Genomic DNA, 16,016 nt, shown 5'->3' on the forward strand with positions numbered 1-16,016 from the left:
CGCGGTGCGAGTCGGGAAGGCGGCGGGCGGGTGCGGCCCTCGGCGGCGGAGGGCGCCATGGTCGGTGGCGAGGCGGCTGCCGCGGTGGCGGAGCTGGTTTCGGGGGTGCGGCAGGCGGCTGACTTCGCGGAGCAGTTCCGCTCCTACTCGGAGAGCGAGAAGCAATGGAAGGCTCGCATGGAATTCATCCTGCGCCACTTGCCCGACTACCGCGACCCGCCAGATGGTGGTGGCCGCTTGGACCAGCTGCTGTCCCTCTCCATGGTGTGGGCCAACCACCTCTTCCTGGGTTGCAGGTGCGGACCCCTGCGGGCTGGCTGACCCTGTCCCCTGCCTTCAGACTTGCAGCCCTCCCCTCGGGCTGAGCCCCCCCTGCCAGTGCTGACCCCGCCCCCAACCTCCTGGCGCTCTAACCTGTGGCTGTTGACCACGTTAGTCCGCCCTTTTGGAAAGGTATTTAACCTCTGAGCCTCAGTTTTCTCATTTGGAAAGTGAGTTGTGATGACTGCAATGTTAAAGACTAAAAAAAAGCACCTAGCACAGGCTGCTATCTAGCAAGAGCTCAACCTTTGGTGGGCTCTAAAATGCCATTGTTATGTGTATTATTACTATTAATTTAAACCATCATCTTTGCCAAGTACTTTTTTAAGTGCCTTGGCTCCTTCCACCCACGTGGCAAACGTGCAGAGACAGAAACTGAGGTCTCCAATTTACATATGAAGTAGCTGAGAGAGGGCCGGATGGTTTTTGACAGGATTAGTGGATTTTACCAATTATGGCAGGATGTAATTTGTGGCCTTTGGCTTTTTCTCTCCACTCTCCCCTCTGTTGGACCTTTAGGAAGAGCCAGCCATTGCCTCTCTGCCTTTACAGATATAAAAGTAACAGATGCCTTCAAGAGACTGCTTTTGAAGTGCCTGTACCCGCTCATTGAAGAAGGTGTCAAATCTTGAAGCTCCACATCCTTTTATTTTAGCGTCCTGAAATTGTTAGGATAATAAGAGGACTCGGCTTAGTCCTGCTTTCTGTGCACCTTATGGATGTCTGACTCTGGTCACACGGCCCCTCCAACCCCTAGACACTTGGTTTTGCTTTTAGATGTTGGGGCTTATTAGAACAGGGTTTGAAGAAGCAGTGCCAAAGGCTTTTTCTCTATTTTCTAGGTGCCCTGGGAAATCCTGGGTAATGGGTTCCAAGATTAGGTAAATGTCAGAAAATTGGACAAATGAACAAATAATGATTACATTAGACCAGAATTCCATGTGTTTAAAAAATAAAATTTGGTCCTCATACTGTATCCATGCATATGTACTGCCAGATGTATAGTGCGTCTATTTTCGTAAATCCTTTTTTGGTTTGGAAGTCTTGAAAAGACTGCTCTATTGGCATTCCTAGAGCCACTTCTGAGTCCACAAGCTGGAAGAACTGTTTCCAAATTTACTGTTGAACATGTGTCCCTTTCCTGTAGTATCACATCAGAGCTCTAAGAGTCGAGTTCACAGTCCAGCTACTTGCAATTTCTTATTAGTCCACAGTGACAAGTAATTCCTCCAGGGTTTTTATCTTACTACTTTTTATTGTGCAGTTACAACAAAGACCTTTTAGACAAAGTGATGGAAATGGCTGATGGGATTGAAGTGGAAGACCTGCCACAGTTTACTACCAGAAGTGAATTAATGAAAAAGGTAAACAGGATTTCTCAGTGCATTTGAAATGGTATAGAGTTAATGGACCCTGCCTTTATGATGATATATGTTAGAGTATATTGTTTTCTGAATGTTCTTGTTTACTCCTCGAGGATTTAAGCCCTTTCATTAAAAAATTTTAAAAATTTGTTACTGAAGTATAATTGACTTACAATATCCTATTTGTTTCAGATGTACATCATAATGTTTTTTTACATTATAAAATAATCTCCATGAGAAGTCTAGTTACCATCTATCACCACACAAAGCTTTTATAGTATTAATGACTGTATTCTCTGTGCTGTACATCACATCCTTATGACTTATTCATTTTATAAGTGGAAGTTTGTACTTCTTAATCCCTTTCACTTCAGTACCCACCTGCCATCTGGTAACCATCAGTTTGTTTCCTATGTCTGCGAATCTTTTTGTTTTATTTGTTCATTTTTTTTAGATTCCACATATAAGTAAAATCATTTGTCAGCATTTGTCTTCATCTGTCTGACTTATTTCACTTGGCAGAATAACTTCTAGGTTCACCTATGTTGTTGCAAATGTCAAGATCTTTTTTTATGGCTGAGTAGTATTCCATTTCTCTCTCTCACACACACACACACACACACACATACATATATAGCATGTAATCTTTATCCCTTCATTTATCCATAGACACTTATGTGCCTTTTCACTTTTATTTCTCTGTAATTGGTATAAACCTTTTCACAGCTAGATAACTAAATTACACATTTTTGGTGGAGTAATACATCAACTCAACCTCTAAACTTTTTTATTTTTTAAAACATTTTATCTTGGGGCGCCTGGGTGGCTCAGTTGGTTAAGCGTCCGACTTCGACTCAGGTCACGATCTCGCGGTCCGTGAGTTTGAGCCCTGCGTCGGGCTCTGTGCTGACAGCTCAGAGCCTGGAGCCTATTTCACATTCTGTGTCTCCCTCTCTCTCTGACCCTCCCCTGTTCATGCTCTGTCTCTCTCTGTCTCAAAAATAAATAAACGTTAAAAAAAAAAAAAAAACCAAAACATTTTATCTTTAGGTAATCTCTACACCCAACATGGGGCTGGAACTCACAACTCTGAGATCAGGAGTCACATGCACCACTGACTGAGCCAGCCAAGCACTCCTCCAAACTTCCTTTATGAACATTGTTTTGAGCTTTTTGCTTACTTTTTAAGAAAATGTTGGCTAGAGTGCTACTTTTTTACACTTATTGAAAAAATCTTTTTGGTAACATTTTTACCCCAGTGGGTGAGAGTCTAACCAGACTTGTTTGGCCCTTCTGACTTGCTGATGGGAATGTAGATGGAATAATGCTCACATATAGGTGTTCCCTGTTCTGTAGGGCTTAGTCTGATTTGAAGTTGTACACTTTATATGGTGAGCTGTTGCCTGTGGAGCCTTGTATCTGGGTCCTGGTGCTGGGGCCCTGGAGAGTGGCAGAAAGCAGCTCAGATGATGGGGCTGGGCATCCTGGTTGCTTTTCAAAATCCCCCCCAAACATGCTTTTTATCATTTCCCTTGGCCTTTTTAGGCAGTAGAATTAATTGCTTCCTCTCCCAAAGTTTGTTTCCTTGGCACTTTACTCAGGCCTCTTTTAGAGGATTGTAAGCTTCTCAAGGGGAGAGATGGTGCCTAAAGTTTTAGTCCTTCTGTCTCTAAAACCTAGTATAGGCTTACCCTAGAGCAGCTCAGAAAAAACTTACAAAATTGACCAAACCGATAGAGTGAAAGACTCATGCCCCCTGTTTTAGTCCTATCCTCAGAAACATAGGTAAGCCCTTGCCTTGCCCCAGTTGGGTCTTGTTTTGGGAGGCAGAGCATATAAAGAGGTTCCCTTCTATGTGGGTATCAAGGAACTAATCAAAACTTCAGCTTCCCAGAAAGTACTTCAGCTTCAAACATCATACCCCACTCAGATAGTTATGCTAAAAAAAAAAATATATATATATATATATATATATATATATATATTCATATTCTTTTTTATTCTTTTCATATATATATTCATATTCTTTTTTAATCTGAAGTTGGAAGTCAGGAATTGGAAGTTTTTGACTTTTTGGATCGTCTTCTGTAATACTTTAAAAAAAATCTCTAGTCAGTGCTTCAATGTCCCATAGTGGTGAGGTTCCTGGAGCTCAGTCACGGAGCAGCTAGATAGTTGATGGCTACTTGAGTGCACCCCATGGGGAGGCGTAGGCAGGAGGAGTAGGATGAGCTTTTACTAACTAACTGCTTGTGGCAGATTCTTTCCTTGCTTTTTGCTTCCAAGAGGTATTGTGCCCTCCCTAAAGACTTTTCACATCAGTTTTCTGTTACACTTCTCTGTCTTGTATGTAACTATACAATAGTGTAGTAGTGTAGTTAGTATACAATAGTGTACATAGTCTTTCCAGTCATGCTGGACTATGAGAGATCAGAACCATTCATGGAAGAGCACCTGGGTGGCTGAGTCAGTTAAGCATCTGACTTCGGCTTGGGTCATGATCTCATGGTTCATGGATTTGAGCCCCACCCATATCAGGCTCTGCGCTAACAGTGTGGAGCTTGCTTGGGATTCTCTCTCTCCCTCTCTCTGCCCCTCCCCAACTTGCACTTTTTCTCTCTCAAAATAAATAAACTTTAAAAAGACCAAAAAACAAAACAAAACAAAAAAGGACCCTTCGTGGTGTTTGGGTTGCAGATCAGGAGAGACAAAGGAGGTTTTGTAATTGATTGGTATGACCATAGACTGGTGTGCAGAAATTTGTGTGTGTGTGTTGTGCCAGGGTGTCTCTCGAAGCTGTTAATATTGTAAAGGGGTCTTGAACCTCAAAAATGTAGGGATCCTCTGCCCTGTGATATTCATTTTTGACAGTGTTATTTCATAGTGTCAACATCCAGAGAAGAGTCCTCAGGCATGAACCCAGTATCCCTGAAAGCAGCTCTGCCCGCAGACTAATTATTTTCATGTTGTCACCTGGAAGAGGCCTGCGGGGAGCCTATACTTCTAGAGTGTTTTTAAGAATATGTGTGTCTCAGCTTCCTTCAAATAAAATGTCAGTTGGTTAGGCATCTGACTCTTGATTTTAGCTCAGGTCATGATCTCAGAGTTCGTGAAATGGAGCCCCATGTCAGGCTCCACGCTGACAGCACAGAGTCTGCTTGAGATTCTCTCCCCCTCTCCCCTGCTCATGCTTTCTCTCAAAATAAATAAATAAACTTAAAAAAAAAAAAAAAGACTCTTGTAGATACTTCGATCCTAAGAAGTCTTCTGATGTGTGTGCTATGACAGACTCGTGTGGTGTTGAAGGATATCCCGGAGAGGCTCCTGGAAAGTGTTGTGGGGACTTCGCCGTTCTTTTGTCTCTTGCCTGAGGTGTTTGCATGTGATAGAGGCTAGCAAACATTAAACAATAATGCCAGCCCAGAGACCGAAAAAGCTTGATATTGAGCCATGTACTGAAAATGTCTGTTGTAGTTCTGCCCAGAATAGATCTTAAGCTCTGAAATTAGAATTTAGGTGGGTTTTGAAGCTGGCTAGCAAAAAGAAATGAATCAACTGGAATTGTTGGTATCTTGAGACTGGACAGTGAAGATAATTTAGGACATAATGTCTTTAAGATTTAAAAATATTTTGTAGTTATTCTGCACTTTTGAAGCAAATACATCTCTGTAGTCTATCCAGCTCTTAACTATTTTGGTCCCAGAGAAGAAATGAGCATTGGTATATCAAATAGATGGAGGGTATGATTTTTCTTTTGACTCAAATACAAATATATTGAGCACACAATCTGTTATTTAACAGCCATCCCTGGCCACTTACTAGCAGCCTTTGTGGTTGACCAGCTTTATCCATTAGTGAGCAATACTTAACAAAGAGCAGCAGCTCACTCAGGAAAGGTGTTATTACTCTGACTGTCAGAGTTAATATTTCCAGACCATGGTCTTAAGAAGAAAGAGGAGTGATTAACTAGGAAGCTGTCATTCTTGGCTCATAGAATTTGTCAACTGAATTTCTTGGCCCATTTTTCCTGAGAACATTTTTATCCAAGAAGGAACATGGCAGTATAGAAAGTGACTGTATATGAAATGTGAAAGAGAAAGTAGGAAAACAAGAGTGCTTGCATTTCAAGAAGTTCTTTCTGTGCATTGTGTCTAGTCTTGGCAAGCTCTAAGGTAATGGAACAGCCACTCCCTTGGTGAAAGGAGATGTGATTTTAAGGCAGCAGTTAATTGTGAGCATTAAAACAAATGCAGGGGCACCTGAGTGGCTCAGTTGGTGAAGTGTCTAACTCTTGATTTCAGCTCAGGTCTTGATCTCCTAGCTCGTGAGTTTGAGTCCCCTGTCGGGCTCTGTGTGGACAGTGCAGAGCCCGCTTGGGATTCTCTGTCTTGCTCTCTCTGTCCCTCCTGCACTCTCATTTGCACCTCTCCCTCTCTCAAAAATAAACATTAAAAAAAAAAATCTTTAAAAAATAATAATGTAAAACAAATGCAGCTTGTCAGATTAGTGGAGTTACATTTCCCCCTTTATCCACCAGAAATAGAAAAAGCAAGAAAAGCTTTATCTGACCCCACAGGTCAGTGTGTCGCCTGGTTGGTGCCCAGGATGAGAGAATCATGTGCTAACACCTTATGTCAAAGACCGTATTTGCAGCAGCCAAAGCTGTGGCAAGCTTGTGCTGCTATCGTCTTGGTCTGTCCTTTTGGAAATTTGAAAGATATCTTAGGGGGTTTTCTTTTCCTTCAGACTAAAGATGGTTTCTTTAAGTGATGTTGTATTCTTCTAACAGGAGGAAGACTTATATTTTGCTTTTCCTAAGGAATTTTGCTTTTTCATTGCTCAGAAAGACTGAAGTGACAGGCTTAGCTAGGAAATAGGTCATACCTTGAAAACTCTGATTACTGAAAAGACTCTCAGATTGATTCACTCACATTGCTGAATGTTAAGGAAATCCGAATACAAGGTGACAGCCAAAATGATTTCTTCACACCCAGCTTAAAAGTTGTCTAAAGCCAAGTTTAAATTTATCAAAGGTGCTAGAGAGCACCCAGAAAGAATATATTTGCTTCATTTTGCCACTATTTGAAGACATGCATTTACAGTTTTTAATAGTGCGAAATCCAGAAATACATAAATAACCTTCACATCTCCTAACTATCCAGAGTCAATGTGAAATCTTGTGAATTACTACCTGGATTCAACTGATTTTAATTTAGAACAGTGTTTGTGTGATTCTGCTTTTAGAACCCTTCACTGCAGAGCATGCCATGAAAAAAGTTATATTTCAAGTATTTCTCATCACTTTTCATTGTGACATTTATAGATCACGAGTGACAAGAGAAAAAATTAGGCTCTAGGTTCCAAATGGATGGTTATGTTCATTGTTTTGTTGAGTTTTCTATATGTAGTAAAATAATTTCTGAGTGTACTTTCCACGTAGGTAGTACATAGTGTATCACTGCTGTATTTTAATTTATGGATTTGATTGGCTGGACTACATAGTTCAATAACCTTTTCTTTTTTTTCCCCCCAGCATCAAAGCTAATGCAGAAGATTCATCACATTTTCAACATCAGCTTAGGAAGGAGGCTGGGATGAATGTGACATTGACCACGGCAGCTCTCTTAAGATTCCTGGTATTTCAACCTGTAGGAAATCAAGAGGCAGTTGGAATGACAGATAGTCTTGTCTAGATTGGAGTTTTAAAAGGTCTCATTCTTCCAGTAGCTATCATTCTAAAAGTGTGCATGGATATTTGTGGATTTATAAATCATGCCTTTTTTTATTCTTACTTTTTGAATGTCAAACTTTTTGTTAAAAAATCCCTATTTTTTTTATGTTGATGTAATAATTGTAGGTAATGAATTTTACAATTTGGATTTTTCAACAATGTATCTTCAAGTCTGATTCTGTTTTATGGTGTTCCCTTCCACCCCCCCCCCCCCCCCCAAACTGAGGCAGACTAGCCTTTATTTCCTTATTTCTTTCTGAAGTTTATGCCATCTTTATGGCCATTGCTACACACACTTATCTTTTTTTAAGAGATGAGTGAGAATCAAATCGTAGGCCTCAAGTACCTGCCAACTCATGGGAAGAGGCAACTTCTGAAAGGGCATCTGGCCTTTAAAACTGATACCAGATGCCACAGCTTGGTCCAGGCAGCCAGTTGATTTATAGATTCTCTAGAAGGTCTCCTAGGCTGCTGAATAAAACCCACATTCTCTTTTTCTGGAGGGACCCTGAGGGTTTTGGTCTTGTATATTTGTGGATTGCCTTGCACATATCCCCTGAAGAAATACTTTAGTGCAATGTTGTTTTGCTCTGAAGTTCTCATACTAATTTCCCTCTTTTATTTAATATATCTGCTCTTTATCCCCTCCCTCTTCCATTTTATTTATAATTTTATTTATGACTTATTTTTAAGTAACCTCTCCACCCAACATGGGGCTTGAACTTAGAACCCCAAGATGAAAGTTTGCATGCTCTACCTACTGAGCCAGACAGGTGCCCTCTCTTTCTTATTTAATACCCACAATTAAGTACTTACCTCCAGGCATAAATCCGACCCTTGATCTTAGCCAAAATGCCAAGAAGCAATATCCAGGCATAAATCCTGAGAGAGGGACTTCATTTGGGGTCAGCAATATAATAGTCACAGCAGGATTCACTCATCACTGAGCTTGGTATTGAGGGTAATGGTGAAAAAGACAGTGAACCCTGTCTTAGCTTAGCCTACTAGTAAATTCAGGAAATTAAAAACCCAGAAATGCTGAAGAGAGCTGGCTGTGGGAGCATTTCTCTGGCAACAGAGAAGTGGGAAGGCTCTCACTGCTCAAGGCTAACCATCACATCTTGGATGGAACTCATCTCTGTGCATCCTGTGGCTCTAATCTGTAGCGATCACTAGGGTAGACCAAGTGAGCTCAAGACCTCCGATAGAACTTTGGATCAGCCATGTCTCTCCCTGGCCTTACCTGGGAAATGGAGATCATAGAAATCCCTACCAGACGGATGTGGCAGAGATGAAGATGTTGCAGGGCTAAGCCACTGCTCAGTGAGCCTCAGCCCCTTCCTCAAATATGGCCTAGCCTCTTTCTTTTCTGCTTACCTGTACAAATTTGTGAGGTTTAAAAACCAAATTATAAAGTGGGAAATACCAGAGTGGGGCTGTTCACTTTAATGCATCTTTCACAAGTTTCTCATCATGGATCCCATTTCCACTGTAAGATATAATGCCCCAGTAAAATAGCAATATCCTGTCAGGAATGTATCCATTGCATAAACCAAGCTTAATCTGTGCACAGATTCCATGCCTGCGCCCCGCTGCGCCCCCCAACATTCTTCTTCAGTTTATTTTTGAAGACTTCTCTACTTAACCAAAAGTAAATTTTCTGATAACCATTTTCTAATGGCTTATCTCATTATTTCCTCAGCTTAAGCTTTCTGTTTTTCTTCTCATCTAAAAAATGAACCAGTATTTTAGAATTTCATCCTTTATCTTTTTCTGGAATAGAAAGTAGCACAGAAATCTAAATTTTTGCACTGGAGCAGTCCTTGTAGTGTAGGTAAAACAGCCCACTCTTAGTGTTGAAACAGGAGTTTGCTGTAAGATACTTGCCTTGGTATGTGCATTCCTGTCTAACATGGGGTAAGGATCAAATGAGATTAAGAGGAAGGACATGGTAAACTGTCCTTATCATAACTAGAGAGTATCTTTTCTGTCAAAGACTTAAGTCTCAAGACCTTGTGAGAAGCAAGTAATAACAGTACTGTGTAGGGTGCTCACTTAACCATGACACCCTTTTATGTTACCCAGAAAATTCCTTTTTCCAATATTCCTTAGAGCCTATAGCCCAGCTGATGAAATTCTCTGCTTTGGCAGAGGCAAGGATTTTCCAAGATCCATGTGGACCTGTGGCTTACCTATTTCATGGGCACTGGGAGGAATCATTATCACTGCCCATCCTCTGATCCTTTGCTATTTGTAGTAGACAGCACTGAAAATACATTGTTGCATCTGAAATGAGATTTATATTATTCTAAATGTCAGATAACCTAAGTGTTTCCTTGCTGTCCAGCTGTAAAGTCTCTGTGAGGTACCCTTTTGTCTGGAAAGAGACTGTCAGCTAGGTATCCTGTCATCTAGTCACGACTCTCATTGTTGACTAGTTCAGGGACACCTTTTGTTTCTGTAGGAGTTAAGACTAAACAAATCTTAGAGGCAAGAGTTTTAGAACTTAAATAGGTTTGTGGTCATATGGAAATTGCTTCTTTCAATGAATACTGAATGCACACTAAAAAAATCTCTGCCCTCATGGAGATATATAGATACACACACATACATTGTTTGGGGAAAATAAAGAATCTCTCCTGCCTTGCTTGTCATTAAAATAGATGGCAATGAAGCGAAAGAGCCTGTTTATCCATTTATTTATTTAAGTGAAAAACAAACCAGAGGAGGTTGTTTCTTTCCCCAAGTTTACTCTGCTCCTTGCAAGTTGGGACTCCCAGGCCTAGTGGTGACAGTGTGTTGGCTGCCCTTCTCGTTTTGGTTTAGTTTTTCTCACAATGTCAGCAGTAGGGGCAGAGTCCTTTGCACATGTGCTCATCACAGAGGGAGGTGAGCCTGAAGCCTTGCCCACAGACAAGAGGACTAGCTGAGGAGGTGGAGGGAACAAGAATGTATTACCTGAACAGATTCCCTTGGGAATCAAAAAGAAAGTAAAAATTGAGACTATTAAAATCCCATTAGATGGAAGCTAGAATTCTTAATCTATCCTAAACATGGGCATGTGAACCAGAGCTTTTTTCCTTGACAGCACTGTCAGTCAAGGGTGGCTCTTTAGAAACTACCCAAGTAGTCCCAGCCCAAGTCCCATCCTTCTTTCTCAGCCTAGGAAAAGTAGGCAAATGACCCCAAAATATCCTTGATTATGGCCCTCTGGCCTACTTGCCTGAGAGAAATGCTGTGAGGGCATGTGGAGGCAGGTCTTGGTCTTCCCCTGGTTTGGTGAAAGGGCAGTTAACAATAAGGTTGACCCTGGACTGTTTGAGCCTACTGACTAAAGCCCTTGCTTTGCTGTGAATGCTAGCACCACAATCTCACTGTTGGGCTGCATTTTCCTTTCCCTTTGACATTTTCTCATATTAAGAATATTTAATTGAGGGGTGCCTGTCTAGGTGGCTCAGTCAATTGAGCATCTAGCTCTTGATTTCGGCTCAGGTCATGAGCTCATGGTTTGTGGGATGGAGTCCTGCGTGGGCTCCCTGCCCACAGCACAGCACTGGGCCTGCTTGGGATTTTGTCTCTCCCTCTCCCTCAAAATAAACATTAAAAAAAATTTAATTGAACTTGTGAAGCAGTAGGGAATTCGTTCCTCCTGATTTATTTCACTCCTCAGTGTAGGGGTCTTCAAAGTGGGGGATGATTCTTGCTTTGATCTTGATTGGAGGATTCAGTGGAAAAATTTGTCTTTAAGTACCTGGCATTTAGTGAGTTCTCCCTGTTTCATTCCTACCCTACTCTTGCTTTGAGGACAAACTGGGAAAATATGAAATGTTTCAACTAACTTGTATTTACACAAAAGAAAAATTAGCACTCACAATGACCCCCACAAGGTCAGACTCCATCCCCAGGGCTGCAGAAGGGCAGAACACATCAGTTGAAGTTATAGAGTACGACCAAAGATGTGACTTAGCACACAGTAGGTACTCAGTAGCAATGCTGGCAAACTCAATGGCAGCAGGCACTGAACCATGCAGCCCTAATTTAATGTCCGGCAAAGGCTATGGGTGTGCTCCTTTCGCCATGAATGTGGCCTTTGCTCTAGCACTGGCTGCGTGGTAGGCTTGCCTGAGTCTCACCTGTAAGCTGTAGGAGATTCCTTAAAACTTGGTGTGAGTTACAGGCTCCACATGACAAACAGTTGGGCTTGGACCACCACCTACAGCCCCACTTCCCCTTGAGCCAGCTGTTTTCAACTTCACAGTGACTCGTGCTTCCTTCTACCTATGTGTTTACCAAATTATTTTTTATGATTGTGTTCTACTTTTGTAACAAAACCCAGAAACCTGCTAATCAGTGTCTCCAGAGGATCTGGAGCTTGGAACCTGGAGGTCCTCTGCTGTTCTATTGGCCTCCTGCCTAGGCTTGTGCATGTACTGCCAGAGGCTGTCTGGAAAGGAGTTCCTAGTATTTGATTTACATTCCAGTCTTTGGAACTGTACTTGTACTGTTGCTTTTATAGCCTGATCCCTCATAGTTGGTCTTGAGAGGGTGCCATGGTGACTGTGTTCTCAAGCTGCTCTGTGCAAAAGAATGGGCAGTCCATCAACTAACTGATGTGTAAGGGCTAACAAAAGCCAGAGAAACTTTCTCCCTGAAAAAATGGGCCATCAACCTCACCGTCATCAGGCCCCAGTATTGCTCTCACTGATCTTTCTGGCTTGCAAAAGATCCCTTGTACCCATCCCTGGGATTGACAGTCTTCATTCTAAAGGCAACCTTCCAGCTGTTGTTCCAGGGAGTCTCCACCTGAAACCAAAGCCTTATGTGTTGTACAGGTACAGTTCTCTAACCAAAGCCCACTAAAACCCAGCAGGGTCACTAATCCAGCTTTCCTTTGGAGGTGATATTCCAAGCTTTTGCTGAAGTTGATGACATGGGCTGGACTCTGTGGATTCTTTTCCTATTCTCTGCCCAGGATGTTATCAGGACAAGTTTCCAGTTCTTATTGGTCTCTGTACTTACACCACCACAGTAACATAAAAATTTCCTAACTCAGTTTTGTAAAATGACTTTGTACAGAGGCCAAAGAGCTGCAAGTCTCTCTGCATTTGACATTCTCCAACTCAGGAGGGAAGCTAGTCTAATTCATTAGGTGGGCTGTGCTATTCTTGGCAAAAAGCCTTGTTTGTAAAGGGGGAAAGGAAAGGGCAACTTATACTTTGGGCTTCAGACAGGAAGCAGCATTAAGAGGTCTGCCTTAAGTGCTCTTATGTTTGCGTTTTGGCAGCCTTCAAGACACCACAGAATCTGTCCTGCATTCCAGGAAGAATGACAACTAAATGGTACAGGTTGATGGAGCCTGAGGAGATCCTTTCAGAGATAGGCTCTGGTTCCCTCTAGACAAGTACTCAACCCCGTGGCACTTTAAGGATCCCAGTCTTTCAGGTAAGAGTTTAGATAGCTAACCTCCCCCCAAAAGCCTGCAGAAGGCATCATACTTGTAACCAACACCATCACCATATAAAGACCTAACTAACTAAAAGGTTATTTGCTTTTTCTCAGCACAGTACACACTCTGGAGTCTTTTCAAAAGTGTCACTGACATGTCACCGATAAACAAAAGCATTATGTGGCCAATCTTTAGCACTCAAATCACTGGCAGTTCCTGAAAGTCATTCCATTCGGGCTTTTTACCCAAGTCTGAATTCTCCATATGCCAAAGAGGAAGCTTGAAGCCCTTCCTTCCAGGATTCTTGATTTCAACCAGCAAGGAGCACTAATGTTGAGCTTGACATGAGTCATATACTCAAAAAGGTTTGCAAAAGGCACAGCTCATTTGTCTTTTTGGCCAACTAAAAAAAGCCCTAGCCCATGCTATGACAGGAAATGTACAAACCTCAAGACACTATTAACAAAACTGTTTTAAACCAATGCAGTTGAGGGATAGGGGAGGTGGAGAAATGACTCAAAGAGGAATGGCACACGCACTTGTATCTTCTTTTTCAGAGGACAGAGAAAAAAGTAAATTCAACAGTAAAACTTTGTTTCTAATCTCTTTCCTCTAATATGTCATATACTTGAATAATTAAAGGTAACTAATCTTTACTCTTAGCTGACAACAGCTCAGTTTTTTCCTAACTAGATGGGAACTGAAGTAACAGGGCTACTGTCTTGGCACAAGGCCCTTGCCCTATGGACAATTTCATTTACCTTTAATAGCTGTGCAACCACTGACTTTTTAATTTACATAATAATCCTCACATAACTGAGATTCCTTTGGGACTTTGCATTGCTAAATGCAATAGAAAGGAATTGTAATAAATACCACCAAGACCTAAAAAGTTGATTGCTATCTTTTAAAATCTGGAATTGAGAGATCAAAATACCTTAAACAAAACTCTAAACTGCTATATAAACCCCAGGGGGTTCTTTCTTAAGCGTACTAAATGAATAAATTAAGTAGACTTTGTTTACTCAGCACAAAATACTGTTAACTAAGGCACCTTTAATAGATTTCTTCTCCAGTACCTTCTACCTACAGGAGTCAGAATTTTTACATCAGTTTCAGAAGTTATTCATGGAACTTTTTTATTGGGTGGTTGGGGTTGGGGAGGGGAGAGTACTGACTCAAGAATAGTTCCATGAAGGGGTTAAAATGTGCTCTATTGTTAAGTCATAGTCTTTTATATCAGAGAGCAGAAAGTGTTCCTATATCCAGACTTTACTTGTTTACCAAAAAAGAAAAAAAAAAGGGGGAGGTAGAAAATAATGGTCAAGAAAACCTCTTCACTGGATAGATATAAATCTGTACATAATTCTAAATCAACTAAAGTATTATAGATTTTCTAAAACTGTGAACTTAATTCCTTAATATTTCCTAAGGGGCAGTACAGTTCTTGGGTAAAAGACCAGATTGGCCAGGTACAAATCCCAGCTCTATCACTTGCTAGTTGGTTGACCTAGACCAAGTCACTTTATCTCTGTGTACCTAATTCTTCATCTGTAACATAATGGTTAGCTACCCTCACAGGATTACTGTGAGTTTGAAAGTGATCATATGTTCAAGTGTTTTGAATAATGCCATGCATGTAGAGCATTCCATTGTTACAGGGTGCTGGCACCTGGGTGACTCAGTCGGTTGAGCATCTGACTTCAGCTCGGGTCATGATCTCACATTTTGGGAGTTCAAGCCCCACATCGGGTTCACCACTGTCAGCACAGAGCCCGCTTCCGATCCTCTGTCCCCCTCTATCTGCCCCTCTCCCGCTGTGCTCTCCCCCAAAATAAATAAATATGGGGGAAAAAAAAGTACTTTTACAGAGGAAAATGCATCATAAATGGATTTAAACTTCAGCATGAATCCAACTTCATACCAAAATAAGTAACTTAGTTCTAGCCTCTTGCCATACATTTATAAAATTTACCTAGTTTACACATTTTTTTGTATGATCTAACCTTATAAATAGAGGGTTTTCATCTAGTACTCAACCAAAGAAATAGGACTCTGTTCCAAGGCTGAAGAAAATACCTGAGGGGTAATTGGGAGAGGAATATTCCTAAGAATTTTCTCTACTGGGAATGTTGAGTTTCATGGTAGGAGTTTTAGGTTGTGAATTTAGGACTTGGAGCTCACAGACTCCCTGCAAAGTGAGATGTAACCCTCTTATAATTATCAATACCTGAAATGTTTCAATTTTAGATGGGAAGAGGAAAACAGATTAAGGTAAAAATAAATTTTGAAGCAGTAACCAAATAGCATTTAATGAAATAAGAGGGGAGACTCTCATACCTACTGTGTATTTAAAAATAAGAGTCAGTCAGTCACTGGAGTAATGTCTACGGGAACTATAATTTGTCTGAGAGCTGAATATGAAAGCATCACACATTTGATGTGACCAAAAAGTACCTTTAAACTTTTTTTTTTTTTTGGCCATTAATTCCAGTGAGTGGACTCTCATTTGTATGAAAAGCTTCCTAAGATCATACTTACTCCAAAATTTGCCAAGTAATAACTTTTAAAGGGAAACATCCTTCCAGTGTTAAACTTTGCTTAATAGAAGCTGTACATGTTGCTATCCTACAGTCTTCCAACAGAGAAGCAGCTACTAGCTTACTAAGCTGTTAAGAATAGGACAAGAAACTACTGGGGTTACTCAATAGCTGTTTTAACTGAACTAGAAAGACTACACAGGTGGTTCAACAGAATTTACTTGTATATTTTCCATTTTCTGTGCTATTTGAAGGCATAGGATAGCTTTGTATTAGCTTTCTACAATACTGTGTTTTAAATTTATCCAGTAAACTAAGATGCAGTACAACTTTTATACAACTTAGGAGATAAAAAAAAAAAAAAAAAATCTCCACAAGAGAATGCAACTCAGCAGGTCCTGGTATTAAAACAATTTTCCAGAATAAACAGATACGCAATTGCATTAAAAGGCAGTTTTCAAATATTTTAAGTTACACCAAGATTCCTTCCAAATATCTGCCTTGCTAAACCAATGCAATCAAATCTTATTCAGTGTTAATAGTGGGGCATGGGTTTTGATAAGTGTTTACAGTTTTACTTTATCAAAAAACTTTTAAAGTGCTATCAAGCAGCA

At 40.9% G+C, this 16,016-nt stretch overlaps 1 protein-coding gene across 4 annotated transcripts in view; it reads left to right on the top strand.

Moving 5' to 3' along the window:
- The window catches only part of CDKN2AIPNL (CDKN2A interacting protein N-terminal like), a 24,440-nt gene continuing 8,424 nt past the window's right edge, over window positions 1-16,016 (top strand). For 2 of the 4 annotated variants that reach the window (XR_009263709.1, XR_009263708.1), the window contains exons 1-4: window positions 1-296; window positions 1,586-1,685; window positions 7,219-7,321; window positions 12,701-12,858. Coding sequence is in view for 1 of the 4 variants with exons in the window: in XM_058736251.1 (XP_058592234.1) it covers window positions 58-296; window positions 1,586-1,685; window positions 7,219-7,230 (351 nt within the window). In the remaining 3 variants the exon portion in view is untranslated. Of the gene's footprint in view, window positions 297-1,585; window positions 1,686-7,218; window positions 7,923-12,700; window positions 15,780-16,016 lie in introns of those variants that run through there. The other 2 variants (XR_009263707.1, XM_058736251.1) reach the window with 2 other exon arrangements.

The sequence above is a fragment of the Neofelis nebulosa genome, chromosome 1 (assembly GCF_028018385.1).
Source record: "Neofelis nebulosa isolate mNeoNeb1 chromosome 1, mNeoNeb1.pri, whole genome shotgun sequence".
Taxonomy (NCBI): Eukaryota; Metazoa; Chordata; class Mammalia; order Carnivora; family Felidae; genus Neofelis; species Neofelis nebulosa.